The sequence below is a fragment of the Thunnus albacares genome, chromosome 1 (assembly GCF_914725855.1).
Source record: "Thunnus albacares chromosome 1, fThuAlb1.1, whole genome shotgun sequence".
Classification (NCBI taxonomy): Eukaryota; Metazoa; Chordata; class Actinopteri; order Scombriformes; family Scombridae; genus Thunnus; species Thunnus albacares.
Window position 1 is genome coordinate 18,103,759 of NC_058106.1, and position 19,241 is coordinate 18,122,999.

The 19,241-nt window shown below is 38.4% G+C and overlaps 1 protein-coding gene across 3 annotated transcripts in view; it reads right to left on the minus strand.

Annotated features, from left to right (window-relative positions):
* Window positions 1–3,204: 3,204 nt before the first annotated feature.
* Window positions 3,205–19,241, minus strand: part of myom2b (myomesin 2b) — a 31,886-nt gene continuing 15,849 nt past the window's right edge. For all 3 annotated transcript variants that reach the window (XM_044347181.1, XM_044347171.1, XM_044347191.1), the window contains 20 exons: window positions 18,391–18,505; window positions 17,905–18,067; window positions 17,591–17,697; window positions 16,465–16,509; window positions 15,875–16,011; window positions 15,480–15,624; window positions 15,042–15,104; window positions 14,558–14,625; window positions 13,445–13,558; window positions 13,028–13,115; window positions 12,193–12,231; window positions 11,138–11,243; window positions 10,235–10,301; window positions 9,733–9,829; window positions 8,955–8,991; window positions 7,595–7,617; window positions 7,309–7,364; window positions 7,125–7,214; window positions 4,639–4,764; window positions 3,205–4,238 (listed from right to left, as the gene is read on the minus strand). In XM_044347181.1, the coding sequence (XP_044203116.1) occupies window positions 4,029–4,238; window positions 4,639–4,764; window positions 7,125–7,214; window positions 7,309–7,364; window positions 7,595–7,617; window positions 8,955–8,991; window positions 9,733–9,829; window positions 10,235–10,301; window positions 11,138–11,243; window positions 12,193–12,231; window positions 13,028–13,115; window positions 13,445–13,558; window positions 14,558–14,625; window positions 15,042–15,104; window positions 15,480–15,624; window positions 15,875–16,011; window positions 16,465–16,509; window positions 17,591–17,697; window positions 17,905–18,067; window positions 18,391–18,505 (1,896 nt within the window). In that variant the 3' untranslated portion in view covers window positions 3,205–4,028. The remainder of the gene's footprint in view (window positions 4,239–4,638; window positions 4,765–7,124; window positions 7,215–7,308; window positions 7,365–7,594; window positions 7,618–8,954; window positions 8,992–9,732; window positions 9,830–10,234; window positions 10,302–11,137; window positions 11,244–12,192; window positions 12,232–13,027; window positions 13,116–13,444; window positions 13,559–14,557; window positions 14,626–15,041; window positions 15,105–15,479; window positions 15,625–15,874; window positions 16,012–16,464; window positions 16,510–17,590; window positions 17,698–17,904; window positions 18,068–18,390; window positions 18,506–19,241) is intronic.

The following is a 19,241-nucleotide window of genomic DNA, read 5'->3' on the forward strand; positions in this document are numbered from 1 at the left end:
AAATACCAGATGTGAACAATAAGCTGGCCTCCTTGTTAAGATGAGTCAGTTTTCACCTGAAGGAAATGCATATAATAAATAATAGGCCTATGTAAATTTAAAAACTTGTATATGTTCAGGTTGTCTCTCCTTCCTGCCTCATCTTTCAGTCTTACCATCCTCACCTCTGTCCCTGGCCTTTGCTCTTTATGTGATCAGTGACATCTAAATCATTTATATGACCATTTGTATTACACAGGATAAACATTGCAGTAGTCAGGCTGGAGGTACAGTGGAGGATTGCTGGGCTGATTTACTCTAGATCTACTACTTGTCTGAGGGGAAATCCCAGACAGAGTTTAGACAGGGCTGCTGGTCAGCCAAGGATTTTCTGGTAGTGCAATGGTTTTACAAATTCAACCTTTACCAGCCTAATCAATGAGCAGACACATTCCAGCTGTGTTGATTATGTCAAATTTTCGATTTACAATGCAGCATGTGCAGAGATTTTCTGAGCGCTCCTGTGAGATTGGAGGTGCTGACATGGCTGATGACTCCGAAACAAGCAGGTTTATTTTCATTCATAGTAAAGTGTGTGACACCCCAGTCGAGTCTGATTGTGTAGTGTGAGGATTTTTATGGCCATGAGACAAAAAGTGGAAACCAACAATGTGCACCTGGTGCAATACGCTTTCAAAATAGAGGTCTGTTGCTTCAATCAACTCCTCTCACTACCTTCCACCTCACTGCTTGTGTCCCTCTCTTGTCTCTCCTGCTCGTTCCCTTTTTTCTACCCTTCATCTTTTCCTCTTTTGTCTCCCACACCTCTCCCTTCTTACTCCCTCCCAGTTCTCTTTCTCTCCCTCCACATTACCTTCAACCTCCTTTCCTCTCTCATAGAGACAAGCTCTATAATTCTTTTATTACTCTTTTCTTTATTAGTTCCTCTCCTCTCTTTCCTCCTTCCCTCAATCCTCACCCTCCTTTCATATCCCTCTGCGCACCTCTCTCCTCCTCTCTCTTTAGGCAAAAATCAGTAGTAATCAATATCATCATCAGAATAATTGTTAGCATTTACCCCCACAATGCAAACTGCAAATTAAAAAGTGTGTGTGTGTGTCTGTGTATGTGCATGTACATATGTGTGTGTGTTATAGCAGTATTTTAAAATGTGCCTGTGTGTCAGTGCACACCCAAAAATGTCTCTGCTCCTAGTTTATCTCATTGTTTGAACAGCGCTGCTTTAATTAGGACGGGCCTGTCTATCCATGTGTGTGCATATGTGTGAGCAAGTCTGTGCATGTGCCTAAAACTGAAGAAGAGTGTCTGTATGTGTGTGCATGTTACCATAGTGCCCCCGTGTGGAGGACTGTAGAAGAGCATATATCTTTCTCTCAACACACACGCATACACACACAGTCACACACTCCAATGACACGGTGTTATATTTGGAAACACAATTTCATGCTATCAGTACTGGCTAGCTATTCCATTTAGATAGCAGCTGTCTATATGTGTGTGTGTATGTGTGTGTGTGTGTACATGGCTGTGTGTGTGCATGTGTGCTTATGCGTGTGGTGGTGTGTATGCATCTGTTTGTGTGTCAGATGAGTCCTTTTCCAAGTTTATTGAAATTAAAAGTTAGTTGTCATGGCAACATTTGGATTCTCAGTAATTATGTTGATTAAAAATGTGAAAATTAATGAAAAAGTCAGGAAAATGATCTCACAGCAGATGATCAGTGAAACATCAAAATGATTCAGATCTCTGTCTCTCTCCCTCTCATTCTCTCTAAACATACAAGTCTTGTTCTCTTCCCGTCTTTCTCTGTCACACTTCAGAAGTCCTTTATTGCCACGAAACACTGAATTATCTACATTCGTCTCTCTCTCACACACACTTTGTCTCAGTGTGTCTTTCCCTTCTTTTCACACTTAGACACTCCATTTATGACATGTTGAGATCTGTCTTCATGTCCCAAAAAGACAGCAACAATAGCAAAATAACTTAACAAACAACTACACACACACACGGCACCCCTCACACTTTATCCCTCTCCTTTTCATTCAATCACTCAACTCATTCTCACCTTGTTAACTAGCATGACAAGACTTGTCTCGTACCACCGCGGCACTCTCAGCACCAACAAAAGTAACACAAAACAACAGTAACCTCGCAGTCTGACTTTCTTTCTTTCAGTTTCTCCATTACTCCAGCTCCCTCGCTCACTCAATCCGTCTCTGGTTCTCTGACAGAATGAATAAACAGGCTCAGCAAAGTGTAATCTCTTTTCTTTTATTAGCAACAGCAAACACAGAAACAATGAATTTACCCTCCTCCCCTCCCTCTTTCCTCTCCGTCTGCTCTCCTCTCATCAGCTTTAATGAACCACAAATCTCATCAGCCATCTTTTCATCAGCTCTGCCATCACTACTTCCTGCGCTTGGGCACAAGCCTTTCAACCCGCCGTCTTATAGCATGTGTGTTTCTGCTATTGGCTGATGACCAGGAGGACTGTAGATTATTGATATTTGGCTGTAAGGTAGAATGCATATAGATTTTCCCCAAATATTTTTCGTGCTAACAGTTGGAGTCAATATTAAGCAGAATTTGGTTATGACAGTTTGCTGTGGCGGCAGTGTCAGTGTGACAGCCCTGCTCCACAGCTCTGGTTTACTAAGTAGTGATTCACTGCTAGCTGATCTTCAGCATCATCAGTATGTCACTGTGGTGCTATATTTGCAGCCATCAGTTGGCAGTGTTGAAGAGGTGGCAGCCTAATGATGGCTTTGACCAATTTCTCTCTGTACCTGTGTTAATATGTTCTTTGTGAAAGTTAGCATTATTTTTTAAGGACAGTAAAAACTACATAGCGTGGATGTTCATCTTCTTGGATGTAGTGGTGATACTGAGGCTGTGAGACACATTCAAGACTTATGCATCAACATCCTGCAGGAACCATTATATGACAGAGATTTTCTGAAACATGTAAATTAAATCCTTCATGTATAAAACACGTTTCATGACCGTGAGACTGAGCCAAGCCATTGATCATATGCAAAGCCGCCCCTCCCTATAGGCAGAGTTGGCACACCTCTCTCCATACGGCCCCGGCTTGGCTTGGCCCCATCTTCAAAGAGTGGTGGTAGTAGTGTTTCTGTGTTTGACGAGGAATTAAGAAATTTCTCATTAAGGCAAACATATATATTTGCAAACCATCAAAAGTACAGACATGAGAAACATGTTTTTTTATTTGAATACTGATGAGATCATATCAAAGTGATTGTTCCTAAATTACAAAACTATTGATATGACATAGTTGAACTTGTTTTAGGACAGTGAATAAAGATCAAGCATTCTAAGCAGATGTCTCCGTAGTGGTGAACACTATGCTCTGTCCATCCATCCTTTTCCTACCGCTTATCCAGCACTAAAAACTATGCTCTGTATTGTGTCTCTTTAATCATATGATGTGTTCATTGCTGATTTTTAAATACCTTTAGTTTAGTCAGATTCACATTAGACTGATAATTATTATTTACTGTGGATTTTGATAACATTTATATACATGGCTGTCCTGGAAGTACACTTACTCACTCAATATCTCTGCCTCACTTACAGAACATTACAGTGTTAATTAAAACAGATTTCATTCATTTTCCAGCAATAGTTTTATTCCAGTTTCATTTCATTTCATTTCATTTCAACGCAACTCATTTCCAGTTCAGTCATGTTCAGATATGAATTAGTTATATATTTGAATCATTTAATGTATTTGTGTTTTCATAAAATGATCTCACACAGGTACAGTTAATTTTTTTTTTCATTTTTTAATTTATTTGCTTTCTATCACAGTTATGAGAATTATTTTAGTTATTAGGATTTTTCCAACTCTCTAATTTAAGGTCAAATGTGTTAGCACCATTTCATTTAATAGTATAATATTTGTCCAGATAGAAGATACCAATGAAAGCTTCTAAACTATGGGTGGTCTACATGTTCACCAGTGTCTGAATATGTTTCTTCCTCTGTTTTAACTGCTCTGCTTTTTACTTCCTCCTAGTGGGAGTGGGGCTCTTCACTCCTCTTCCTGGAGCTGCCTTCGGGGGGGCGGGGCTAGGAGAAGAGGGGGCAGGGCTAGGAGCAGCATGGGCCTTGGGTTGAGGGATCTCAATGGGGAGTTTGGGAGGGATGATTGTTTTAGGGGTCAGAGTTGGTTTCGCCTCAGGAATTTTCTCTCCATGGCGGTAGACACTGACCTGGAGGGTGACAGAGAAAGATTCAAACATCATTTTAATATTATTTCATTTATCATACATACATTTACTCCACTGTATGTAGGTATGACAATAAAAAGAAGAGAAGACGTTCTTGCAAAAATTGTGCATTTAAACACATAATTTTGAGCTTTAAGTAAAGATTGTTCTACATCAGTATTTTGCAGTATTTTCCATGTTGAAACTCAAATCGGGGTCAGACAAAAGTCACAAAGTCATATATCAGCTCTGTAACAGCTCTGAGCTACATACAAATGTGATCACAAAAATATCTCACTGTTAGGCCCCAGTGAAAAAACACGATTTGTACCACAGATGGCCGAGAAGTTTTCATGGCTTTGAGTAAATCCAGTCATTTGTGGTACACAGCAGTGACACTCACCACTATATCCACAGACTCCCCTCCGTATTTGTTCTGGACAATCATGGTATATCTGCCAGAATCCTCCATGGAAACACCTTTGATCGTCAGACTGGCAAACCTGCCCTGATCCAGGGAGACCACGTACTGAAAAAATGAAATTAAAAGTTAAATAAGTGTGAAAGGCAGCATGGGGAGTTTAGCATGATTTAACATTTAAAAGGCCTGTCACTTAAAGTTTTATTTAAACATTGATTTATCTTTTAGTCAAAGCAGCAGCATGAGCTTTGATTACCACTTCTTGTTAACAAAAATTGAGCATTGCTAGATGGACTTGCTCAACACAGGAACCAACGTCCTATTCTATTTTATTTTATTCGATTCCACTGAGCCTTGTCAGCTTACCAATGTTGACACAGATGGGAGGGAAATAAAAAAAAAACACAAAAAAACAGAATATGATGAAATTAAATGATGATACAAATAAAACTATATTCCATCTTTACTTCTTGAAAACACAAAACACAAAATCTATGTTTTATTTATGTTTAAGCCACCTGAGACTAGATAGAGTACTTTTTTTCTTACATGTACAATGTGATTAGCGAGAGAAAATACAGTAGCCTATTTTAATTTCCCTCTCTCATACCTGCCCACTCATTTGCAAGGTCTGGACATTTGTTAATTTTTATGGAGTGGCTCTAAAACAGTAGCAGTGTAATTACATTCCTATTAAGAGAAACAATTGCCTTTTTCATTTTGAGAAATTAAAAAACTCTGGCCTAAAAATCAAATAGACCTGGCCATACATGCCATATTTTCAGTTAATGGCCTTTTTATAATTAACATGTTTTATGGTTTTGGATAATTGCATTCATTTATTAGACATAACCTAGGTTCATTTGTAGAAATCTTGAGCTTGCTGTTTCATAAACACCGGAAGATTTGGATGTCTTGAAGCAAAAAGATTTATTGGCAACTTGATCAACCAAGGAGACATTGGGATAAGTGCACAGAGTGGACACTGAGGTGAATACCCCAAAGTCTGAAGGAGAGCCCTCAGCAATGCTTAGTTATGCTTTAGTTAGAACTTCCAATAAGGATTTGTTAACCACACGTCCTTGGCTCTAGACAAAACATAACTAAACCTTGCCATAAGATTGTTTGCTTCAGTGCCAAGGTTCTCGTGGCAATGGCCACGAAGACAGATAAGCTTGACTGGGGAGAGGACAGCCGTCTGCTCCTCCCTGCTTGCTTGGTTTAAGGTGTATTCATATATAATATATATGAAAATTCCTTCACAGATGAGTCTTGTTAAGCTACTCTTTCCTTAATTTGACTCATAATATTAAGTGATTATAGGACTTATGGTGGTACTGGTGCACAGTACAGTACACAGGTACAGCTCTTACTTAGTGATAAAATGTTTACCTTACCTTTACCTTCTGGTATTCACCACCTGCTCCAACATACTTATACTCTGAGTTTCAGTGCAATATTCTCTGGATCTGTGTACCTGGATCTGTGTCCAAACTTTTGACTGGTACTGTATTTCTGTTTGTTTTTCTGTTAATAGCTTCAATAGCCTCTGTGGTAACTTTGTAGGGGAGAGACTCTCCTGAGGTTTGGAAAACAGATCACCAAGGACGTCAGTTCTTGTTATAGACAGATTATTAGCAGGTGAGGGAATGAATAAAGAAGAGGGCAGACTTCAACACATACTGTATTCCTCCTGGACTGGGGTTTTCTCAAACTTAAATCTTCAAAGCCATTAGGAGCGGCATGGTGCTGAAGCTGTTGAAAGAGCCTCTACTGACTGGGGACAGACTGTAGACTTATACTGGTTGGCAAGTAGGTCAATGAGTTATGAGAAGTAGATTTGTTCCTTACCAATCCAGGAGTGTGCTGATAATATTGACCTCACCTAAAGTATGTAGATCCCCCCAGTGAGGGATTATAAGTGGTGCTGAAAGTCTCCCCCAAAAGCAGGTAGGCCCTTTGTTTCCCTTAATCCTGATCACCTCGGTGGGACATATGGAGGCTGTATAGAGACTTTCACCAGTGCAATCAGTCATTTTCCAACAGGGAACTAAAGTGTATCAATAGGGATCTTCTCTATTTCTCAAGTTTCAATTTTCTGTACAGATTGAAAATGAATTGATCCCATACACTACTCAGACAATACTATCATAAATTTATATAAGTTTACATATAATGTTAAAGATCTAATTCCTTATTCAGGCTAATGTCACTGAGCCATTATTGTATTTCACAGTACAGATTCTGCCCTTTAGGATACTATCTATATGAATCCAAAGAGTGTGCTGAAGATTCAAACGCAATCAAAGCCACCAGGAGTAACAAAACCAGTAGACACATACTGAGTTCTATGGTATCACCAGACAAGTTAATAGAAACATGCTATCGCAATTCTGTCTGATTAATAAGGTAATTAATCATGAGACAGGAAGGAGGGGGTTGGGTTTGCGGGTTGCAGAAGTTTTTACCTGATCATCAGGTTCGACCTCTGCTCCATTCTTCAGCCATGAGACTTGAGCCCTGGGATCTCCACACACTGTACATGTTAAACTCAGGGTCTATAGGAGGCATAAAGATTACTTCTTAGACAAACATGTACACATTTACTGTACAGAGACAGAAATCCCACAATCACACATACTCAGACATTACCTTCTTTTCCATAATGGTGACCACATCAGGCAGTCCTCCCACCACCTTACCACGGTCTGAAAAAAAAAACATTATTAATTGTGCAGTATCATTGTGCATTATCTTCTTATTGCTTTTTGCATTCATGGTGGACTTTGTGCCTTAATTTTCTGTAACACAACTAAACAACCAGTAGCTTTATTCATTGTGAGAGAATACCTGAACACTGATAACTTTTAAACAGCAATATATGAGGGAAAAGTAACTATTGTATAAAGAAACATGGAGAATGGAAGGATGCACTCACTCCTTTCAGCATAGGCCTCAGCCCTGAAACACACAGGAAGAAACGTTAGAATTATTTCTCTCTCTCATAGTGGTACTATATTAATCATATAAAATATAAATGTACACTGTAACCTAAATATGAACCTTTCAGTGTAAATTTGTCTCTCAAAATAAAGAATTCAACAAATAATAATACTTGTAATTCTACCAAATGCAACTAGTAGTACAACCAGGTTTGCTTATGGTCTGTTTCATTACCTGGCTCTGCTCACTGTCCACACACATAATATCTCCTCCATTTTTAGGTTAGTTACAGTGGTCAGATGGATTGCCACAAGATATTCTGGGTTGAGAGCCAAGCCACAATTATACTGTAGTTTACTCTGCGACTATAGTGAATTTTTCCATTTGAAAAATGATACTGCTTTGTAATAACCAGGTGAGGACTGTCGTAGCAGCATGGAGGACCAGAGGTCAGCCACAGGACCAGATGGTTCAGGGAACTCTGCTCTCCTCTTGGCATGTTGATGCTCAATCAAAAGGGCAACAGGGTGTCATTTGTTTCAATGTGTTGCTAAAATCTTGTGCTTAAATGTCTCTTTTTGAATGTTAATTAGAAAAGGGATTTGGATGGCTTCCATTCTGCATGCAGTGTTTATAATTTGGACTTTGAATCGATTTTTCTAAATGGGTTTGCAAAATTCAGTGTGTAGGGTTTCGCTTTGGCCCAATTAGTCAAAGGACCCCAAAGGATCTGTGCTACCTGAATGCCTGTATTTTAAACATAGATTTCTGATATTATAGTATACTGAAAATTTGGGTTCTGAAAATTTAAATTGTTTGACTTAAAGGTAGAGAAAGAACTTTAATCAGCTCTGTTTTCTTTACACTACTTATTCTGAACATTTCAAAAGTAGCAGTTCAGTCTGCCTGTTGAACTCTGTTGACGCAGCAGTGGCAGTGTTCGCAAACAGTACAGTAAAACAGCAACGAAGAGGTTAGATCAAAAAAAGTGAGCAGTGCATTGACAGTTTAAATTGATGGCATTATTGGAAGGGTGTGCAGGACATGCGTGGTGCATGCTACATGAATGTTGTTATCAGTAGAGTATTGTGTGTGTGTAGAAGTTCAACTCAAGTTGCTTGTTTGAAATTGTCTACTGACTTTTTATTCTATTTATTCGCTAAGCAATTTAATATCTTAGATGTTATCTTCAGGATTTAAATTAAGTCATAATCATTGTGTCAACATATCATATAGAGTTAGAGTATAGATAGAGTGAACTTTGTCCTTTGAATTTATCAAAATAAAAAGAAATAATAATAATGATAATGCAGTAATGCAGTGCACGGGTAAAGAATCAGATTCGAGTGTCTTACTTGAGTTTCTGGAACTCAACGAAGGCCTTCTCATATACTGTAAAAGACAAAAACAGAATTTCACTGCCACTGTTCACAACATTAATTCAAGGTCAAGGTCACTTTTATTCATCTGGCATAAAGGGAATTGCTGCAACAACAATTCCTTAATCCACCATTTCAGTTTAAAAACACTCAACCCTGGCCTAAAAGGTGGCTGTAAGAAGGTGTGTCTTGCTTGCTCCTTCATGAACAAATGCAGCAGTGCCCAGTTTCAATGAATGTCAGTTTAACATATTCTGGTGAAATGTATGGTTATACTAAAATGGCTCAATGCACTACTTCTGACGTAGCTTCTGAACTTGAGGATGAAAATAATGGAACATGGAAACAATGCACGTATAAATATTTGCATGTTTGTGTCCATATGGATGGACAGAGGAGAAGTTGATTATTTGCTACAGGAGTGGTTTAAGAAGTTTTTGTGGACATTTTGATACATTTTCCACATGAAAACTTGATACAATTGGAAACTGTTGTAACTGACATGAATTCAAGCTGACCACAGCAGTAATTGTCTGTAAAAGAGCAAATTGCAACTTTCTACAGCTCAAATACTGATACTCAAAACATAGGTTTTGAGTGGATTGTTACTTTAAAGTCTTAAACTGCAAATTGAAGCCAAGAGCTCAATGAAAACAAATGACTGTGTTGTTTCTAATACCCTTTTTTACTGTAACATCAATAAAAAGAGTGAGAATAAGCAAAAGACAGAGAGAGACAGACAAGGTCTACTGACCGTCACCACTGAGGTCCAGTGAGCGTTTATGTGAGTCTTCAGGGTCTGTGATCACGATGGAGTACACTCCTTTATCCTTCTCTGTTGGCTCAATCACCTGTAATTAAATCAGCTAATTAACCAATCTGTCATGCAACCAACAAACCCATCAATTTACCAGAGTCCAGCTGTTTATTTATGCCTGTATGTCTGTAATTAATGGTTTAAGAAATGTCAATTTATCTGCAAGGTAATTACAATTATGATTCTCAAAAGTAAAAAGAAGATACACTGTTTAATTAATGAATGTTAATGAATTCAAAATGTATGAGGATTTTATTCATTAGCTACCCATTCTAAAAGGTGAGATTATCTTTTTAATTTATCTCAAAGTTGCCCTGGTGTCATCTCTTCAAAGGCACTCCGATGACTTTTTAAGCCCTGCTGATGGGCAACATTGCCGCTGCATGACATGCTTTATTGTCCAATAAACTACCCACATATGATCCATCATATGTAATACCTCCATTGTTGCCATAGCAGGGGTTCCTCCAATCACAACCTTGTCACTGTGGGAGAGTTTAGTCTCACTGAGGAGAGAAGAGGAGAGGAGAGGAAAGAGGTTAGTGTGTGTGTGTGTGTCAGTATATGTGTGTGTGTGTGTGTGAGTGTGTGTGTGTGTAGAGTTTCTATGCGAGTGGGTGAAGCCTGTTTCAGAGGTAATGGAAAATCATGTTTACATGCCTGCCTAATGTTACGCCTAGGGATACCAATTTCTCTCTTTTTGCTATCTGTCGCTCTCACACACGCTCATAGAAAGGATGAGGAGAGGTTAAAAATCTAATCTCCATAATTTTTGTTCTTTGAATAATTGAATAACAGAAAAGCCTCTACTACCTCCTGTCATCTTTCTCTTGTTCTTCTTCTTTCTTTCTTTTTAGCATTTTTTTATTCCTTCCTTTCCTCCACTCTCTCTCTCTCTGTTTTCCCCTCCTTTCACGTTTTATAATCTCTAGGGTACGATGGAGTGCTTTTAAGTGCAGAAAAACCTTGCTTCTTCATAAGAAATGATAGGGGGGTGATTTTTGTCACAAAACAGGGCAATTTTATTGCAATAACCAGGAAAATGAAAACACTTGCCAACAGCTATCACAAGTTTTATTATGTGGCTTATTGTTTTTGCCACTCCTGGTGGTTTAACTTGAGAGAAAAGCAAAACAATGCGTTTGCGGTCAGCATGCTTATAGGCAGACTTAAAAGAACCCTCATAGTCCCTCTAAAACCCCTACAAATACTAGAATTAATTTTTCACTTTTACTGTAGTAGTAGTAGTAGTAGTAGTTATTGTTTTTGGAGAAGTAGTAGTGTTCTTAGTGGTAATAGTATTAGTATTATTAGTGTTAGTATTATAAATGTATCTCCTTACCCATGATACCAGGTGATGTTCATCTCGGAGGTGTAATACTTCATGTGACACTGCAACTGAATGCCTGTTGCTGTGCAGTGAATCACCAGCTCTGCTGCACTGGCTCCTAGAGGAGGTGATGGAGGTGACAGAGGTTGTTGAGGGCATATTTAAAATCACCTGGTCTATCTCTGCTGTGACAGCTACAGTATGCACTTTTTCTCAGAATTAATCAAATAAAATCAAACTTCCATCTGCAGTCATTTGTAGGGTTGATTTTAAGACTTCCCTTTATATGTTACTTTATTCAGGTTGGAAAGCAAAATCATATTATTGGAGAAGAGTTCAGATTTTTAGTGTCATGACTTTTTGTGTGCTTCATTCAAAAAAAATGCTTCAACCATCAGAGGTTTTTAATTACTTTTCTTTTTAAAGCCTTTTACAAAAGGGAGTTTTACACTTCTGTATGTCTGTATGGGACTTTGCTCGCTGCACATTACAAGTGTACAAATGTGTCATCCACCTGGTGACATCACCATGGTTTCCCATTATCACAGTAATGAACCCTCTTCTCCTCTGCAACCACTGCTGTAACAGTTGCTGCAGAACTGTCAAGTGACTGTCTCTTAAAATAGGAGTAAGATGCTCCTCCACACTGTCACTGTGACAGCGCAGTGGAATTTTAAAGTGATTTCACCACATGATGGCATGATGGCCAAATGCTTCCAGCATGACAACTTCTGCCACATGCTGATAAGTGTGTGTGTGTGTGTGTGTGTGTATCAGTGGAGTTTTAAAACAGAAATGTATCAGCCTGCTGATGGAGCTACGAAATGTTTTATCACTGTGGTGTGATTGTGCCACGTTAAATTTAGATGATTTGCACTTCATCCCTTCAGTGGGTTGAGGGTGGTGGTGGTGATGTTTAGCACTGTTTGTAATATGGATATCTGTTAGTGAGCTAATTGATGTGTGTTATGTGTATATACCTCTGTGTGTGCGTGTGTGTGTATGTGTGTGTGTGTGTGTGTGTGTGTGTGTGTGTGTGTATGTGTGTGTAGAAGGTAGATACCTACCAGCCAGATGGTTGATCTTTTCTATTGCTTCTTCAAACACTAGAGAAGATGAGGCAGAGAAATATAGGGTCAGTGAAAGAACCCGGAGGACAAAAGCCACAATGCTGCCCTCTGGTGGCTGCATTCAAGGCTCAGTAAGGCTCGGTTTAAATTAATTGTGTTTCTTAGCACTTATGTGTCTGGGTATTTGCTACCCCTCATTTAAAGAGTTACAGGGTATTTGGGAGAAGGTGTCTCCAGACCCTGTGACTCGGTATCTTGGGTGCCATTACTAAAGCAATTACTTGAATATTTCTGTTAAATTGTGGTGTCACATCTTAGATAAAATGGTAAAAATGCATGAAGAGTTGTGTCTTTCAGCTAATCTCTCCTCAAGGACTGATTAAATACTTACTAACTTCAAATACAGAGAGGATAAAATATTATCTGAAAAGGTCAGTAATGCTCAGTGCTGCCATCAAAATGCATAAAGAAGTAGCTTAAGTTTATTTCACACAAAGTTTTGTAGGGGGAAAAAGTGGATTTTCTTAGGAACAAATACAGCCAGCAGGTTAACAAGCTGCCACATGGCTAGAACTATTTTTAAACAATAGTTAGAGAAATAAAGGTTAGGGTTAACCATGCACAGATGCTGTATACTGTACATTTTTATCATATTTTTTTCCTGCCTTACACTTTTTAATGAGCATCAAGCTTTGTCTCAGTTTATATTTTTAATTTGTAGATTATTATTCACTCTTTCCCAGTTAGACAACCAGCCAGCCAGCCAGCCAGTGAATTACTCCCCTAATTAATCATTCAGATAAGTTAGTAAAGAAAAATACAGTATGTTTACCTTTTCCGGAGATGTCAATTTGGCTCATATCTTTTCCTCTGTCGTCACTGATGGTGGCCTTATAAATTCCTGCTGTTTTCAGTGAAAACTGGAGAAGAAAGAAAGCAGTTAACACATAAAATAGCATAGGGAACAATGGGAGAGCATTTTTGTTGAACTCTGAATGTGAATACATTCTGAAGACTTCTTATTTTTGAACAAAGTGTCTTTGTTGTAGGTGCTTAGAGATATACTAAACTGTGTAACATGGCATCAATTTTGTAAATTACTAAATTATTTAACAAAATATTGGATGCATGTCTGTACATAGAATAGCCACTGCACCACACTATATGATTATATGTGCAATTATAACCATGCATAGTAGTAATAGTATTGTACACAGTTTTATAGCATTCAATATCAAAATGCAATTACCAATTTAATTGGCAGTTTACAGACTCCTGCTCCGAGGTCAGGCTTCACATCAGGGATGATCTCTGTGTCTTCTCTATACCAGTGGAACTCTGACTCCTTCTTCAAGTTAGCAACCTGCAATGAAAAACATAATCATGCATATTATTAAAGCATTCAGTATAATTATCGTTAACAAGGAAGGAAGGTTTTAGCTGTTTTTTTATATATAACTTCTATAGAGCAGATCATCAAATCCTAATGGCACCGAATAGTCACAGGTGGACTCAACCCAAAAACTGCCTTTAAAGGTCACTTATCAGTCCCCAGTTTAGATGTGGTGCTCATCATCTTCCATCAGGGCTATTTAACGCTTGAAGTGCAACATTTCCATTCAAAATGTTTTGCACTATTATAAATACATGTTAGTTCCACCTTATAGAAACCTGTTAGAAATGCCATTATTGCTGCATACCTCTGATTTTATAACTCATTACAAGATGCAAATCCAACACGTCAGTGATGTGTCTAAAGGTCAGTTTATGTAGTGGTTCATTACGACTAAGAGATACCTCATATCTGCACTTTGGGCAGTTACACTCACCCTATCTCCTGGATAAAAAAGCCACTCTGTCCCCCAAGATAACCATGGCCTGTAGTATGTTGCTGGAATTTTAATGTTAAGGAATATATTGTACCCTAACTAATCACTGACACTAACTACATATAGAGCCTATTTATGCTAAATGGCTGATGCTTGAAAAGCAGCCTTTGTCTGCTTTGTACAGTTGCTCAACATTCATCTACTACATACATTTGTTGTGTTTCTACATTATTCAAAATGCACTTATTTGGGCCAAACTGACAAACAGATAAAACAGACATCTGCTTCAGATTTTCTCAAGGGATATGAACAATACTTTAATTTCAAAATTGTTTTAATTATATGCTGCATGCTTACAAAGCCAAGACAAAATCCTGACCGTGTAATTCTGGCTATTCTCAGTTTGGACCTTATCATTACACAGCATTGTCACATCCTGCACTCACTCTATGTAGAATGACTAATCAGCTATCCAGCCTTCTGTTTATTTGGAGTGTAAATATTCAATAATTATTGAGTTTGGCTGTGTTTACCTTGCAAACCAGAGTAACAGAGCAGTCATCTCCGACGTGAAGGGACAGGAATTCACTGAAGTGAGGACCTGTGGTGGATAGAGACGGGAGAGAAAAGCCCAGGGAAAAGACATAGGCTTAAAATAAATTACTTGTGGGCCTTTATTATATAAACTCCACTAACTTCCTCATGCATAAATCAAGTATGGCTTTAAAACTTTTAATGCAAAATACTACTGTGGTGTGGATTTTTTACTCACACCTACAGGACTCAGTAAATATCTTAATTTGGAACTCATTTCATAGTGAGCCATTTGAAATGAGTCTATGAAATGGGTCTGTGTTGAGTTTTTGGGTTCCACCTCCCAGTTTGAGTAATGATGTTCTGCTTCATTCCTGTATTCTCATTGATTAAAATCTCGCAACATAGTTTTCTGCTGGTCTCAGACTTAGTAGAGTAGAGCTCATACAAGCTTAAAAATGGGTGATGTTTTGTGTTCCTTACCCTCCTTGACTCTGATGTACTCTCTCCTCTGGTAGTCAGCCTCAGCCAGCGCTGCCTTGAAAGCTGTGTGCACATACAGATGCACATAAACAGAGAATAATTAAAAGATCAAAGGGTTGCCAGTCGTCGCTATAGATTCTTTCAGTGGATTAGCTAGCTAATGGCCTCCTGTATGAGAGTGGAATCATAATTTATGAAATCAAGCATCTATGTTTGAACTGAGTGTCCTTCATGCATTAGTGCTTTAACTGACAATGGCACGTACCATCGCACACTAGACTAACCAATCTACAGCAGCAGCTACATAAATAGACGTATATGGACACACTTTCTCATCCAAGTAAATAGGAACGTGTGTCTAAAATTTTTACTGGTAATTTGTATACAGTATAGTGTCAGTATTCAGGCTGGGGCTCAGTCAGACCTGGCCTCTCTTACCATCTCCAATCAGAACCAGTGAGCTCTGTGCTATGCCTCCTCCATCTGTGATCTGGAAGGTAAACGTCCCTTCATCGTCCTCAGTAAAGTGGTCCATAATATACTCAATGACACCTGTAGACTCGTCATGACCCATCTTGTTGGGCTGCAGAGAGACAGTTTGGCAGGCCAACAGTTAGAGTTGAAGTACACCTTTTTCATGCTATAGAATGTCATCATACACTTGTAGATAGGCTTTGTTAATACAGATACTGCTTTACTGTGATTATTATAGTTATGATGTTGTAAGATGCAGCTGACTGAATCATTATCAATATACATCGTAGACAGCTTGAAGGCAGAAACCATTTTTCAATATTTAATCTCGCTGTCCATAAAACTATAGTATATCTTACATCAGCTCCAGACAGTTCCTTGTCGTTGGCAAAGAATTTGTAGGTGACATTGGAAGAAATCTCCTCTGCCTGCAGCCAGAACCTCATTCTGCCTCTCTCCAAAATCTTATAGGCCAACTCTGACTTCAGTGGGATGACTAGAGGTAAGAAGCAGAGAGAAGGGTTCAAAAACATTATTAAATTTTACTAATTACTTATTCAAATTGTTTTTACTTTATTTGGGGGAGGAGAAGAGAGGAAAGGAGAGGAGAGGAGAGGAGAGGAGAGGAGAGGAGAGGAGAGGAGAGGAGAGGAGAAAAAGGGCAAGAGTCAGATGGGAAGCAAAAGAACAGGAGTGGTGAATAGTGGTTAAGCAGGTGATGCAAAAGCAGGTAAGATGTTTTTTGGATCAAATAAAAAGAGAAATATGCTCAAAGGGTTCAAAGAGAGTCATAACAAAGGAAAGCAATGGCGCGGAAAAGAGAAACAGAAAAATAGAGTAGGTAAGACAGATTAAAGACGAAGCACAGAAAAAGTGTAAAGGAAGAGAGATTAAAAGGGGCAAAGAGAGAGATTATGAGAGATCGAAAGAGTCAGCCAGAGGTACCTACTTGGGTGTCTGATATCAAAGCTGAGTGCCAGCATCTTTTCCAACTCTGAAACACAGAGACAACTTATTGAAATCATTCAGCTGTGGGCACGAACAAGTAATTAAAATACATGCTAAACTTTATACATAAATGTAATATATTCACTCACACATGACAGGGTGCTTCAAGTAATAAAGCTATGTGGAGATGGACAAGTCAGTACTTTAAGTGAACAAGAATGAGGCAGATAAACATGAAAAATTCAAGTGAATAATGTATAGCCACAAGGAAGACGATACATTGTGGCTCTGTGTTTTTCAAAGCCTGAAACTAGAATCAAAGGTCCATTCTGAAACTCCTCTAAACAAACTGCATTAAGAGTTAGTAATTCATATTAACAGAGGCTTCCCAACTAGCTGTGATCTAAGTGGAATAAATGGAACCATGTAAGCTTGCAGGTTATTGTAAATTAGGCTGAAAAAAACTGTAGGCCAAATGGGAAGCAATCAGTGTAAGGCACACTGAATAACATATTATAGCCTGGTAGCATAGTGGTGCAATAGCAAGAAAAATATTGTGTAAACTTTTGGACAGAAAGCCCTTGCTATGAAGATGTGTTGTTAAAACACAAACACTGCCCCAAGCTTGGGGAAATAATGTGAGCAGTGTGCCCTGCTATTATTCATCAGATGTGTAATGAAATCATTTCTTGCCTACATGCCAGTGTGGTCATTTTTAAGCAGTCTCATTGCTTTCATCTTTATTTCATCCACACGGCGCCTCAGTTCTCCAATACATATTTTCCTTTTGAATTTTATTTAAGTCCTTGAACAACTGGATGTTGCAGTACAGCTGCTCAATCTTTCATGATCAAGATCTGAAAGACATTTGGATGTTACTGCTTTTAACATATGAATGAAACAAATGTCTAATGTAATGTAAATGCTGACAAGATGAACAAGATAAATATTCAAATGATTCAAATGATATGTGTGTGAACTGAAATGAGATGTAATAAGATTGCATTAGTTTCAGTTACAGAGTGAATTTTAAATCAGTTATTGGTATCAGATTTTTGTATATTTTGGGGTTTGGCTAGTTGGCTGAACACCAGAGCCACACATAGACAGTGATAGATAAAGCGTACCTTCAGAAGAGATTGAATAGCTGGATGAAACTCCTGCTGTGTTGGTGACAGCAACAGAGAACGTCCCAAAGTCTTCTTTATCTGGGTTCTTAAAGATCAGCTTAGAACTACAATACAGGGCATGAAAGAGACACAGACAGACAGATAAAAACAGAGAGATGTTTCACATTTAAGATTTCAAAATGCATTTTTTACAGTTTGTATATGCAAACACAGATTTGCATGGTTGTGTGTGTGCGTGTGTGTGTGTGTGTGTGTGTGTGTGTGTGTGTGTGTGTGTGTGTGTGTGTGTGTGTGTGTGTGTGTGGTCTTACTGGCTGCCTTCAGTCTTAATCTCTACTCCTTTGGAGAAATCTGTGATTTCTTTATAATCTTTCTTCCAAATGAAGTGAGAACCCTCATTCATTTGGCAGGACTCGAACGACAGAACAATGTCACCTGACTTCTTATCCACAACGCAGGACACTTCCTGGGAACCTTGAATACACAGAGACAAACACACAACGTGATCATTTTCAAACTGCACCCATATAATTCTATATAAATGGCACATGGAACAAGTTGTCCATAGATTTTAAATATCAGTGGGTTTTATATTATATTTGTCCTCTCCCCTCTTCTCCTTTATCTTGCGTCCACCTCTTTCAAAGAAAATGCATCAAACAAAGCATGTGTTGTTGATGTCGTTGTTGTTGTTGTTGAATCACTTTAAAATACAAAGAGATGCTTGGAAAAGGCTTTTTTTCAGAAATAGAATATGTTAACTTAATTATCTCCTTCTGTCTGTGACTAAATGTTACCTGACACAGCCTTGGCAGTCACGGGGTCAGAGGGCATTGAGGCCATACCCGCTCCTGCATCATTGACGGGACGTACACGGAAATTATAGCTAGTGCCCTCCTCCAGACCTGTTACCTAGGAAACAAACAGACAAGGAAACAACCAAGTTTTAGTGAAAGGAGGAGAAATAATAATAGTTGGTACACAGGTGTTAATCATCAGTTTTGGCAAATTTAACAGAAACCGTGATTGTGATTTTAACATCATAACAGTACAGTTTTCCACAACATCAGCAACTGTTGGAGGTAATTCGCTTGATTGTTATGGGCAGATGTAATGGTAACAGCGACTGTCAATGCTGAGATCCATCAGCTACTGCAGCTAGTAAACAGCAACAGCTAGAATCCAGTCCAATTATTATTATTTATTTGTTTTTGGTAATAAATCACTTAACCTTCTTTTTATTCACTCAGTTTGCCTGTACTGTTTTGTAACCAATGTTTTACTAGACCACTGAATACCACTTTGCATTATAGTAATCAGTCAAATACATTAGTCAAATACATATAATGTTTTTTGTTCATTGCCTCACGAGTATCACAAATGAGACGGGTCACCTATTCACTGCTACTGTGTAATTAAAAAGAACAAAACATTTCCATTCTAAAACCAAATATGTCCATCTACCGTTTTATTTACCTGTAGCTTTTTTGTACTGTACTCAACCCAGTAATTGTTGAATTTATCCACTAGATGTCAATGTCACACAGTTGACTGTTCCCAAGATATCACAGTATTGTACATTAGGGTGAATAAAGCATAGTGCACTGGTACAGAAGCTTGAAATTAAACAATATTGTAGCAACCAGGG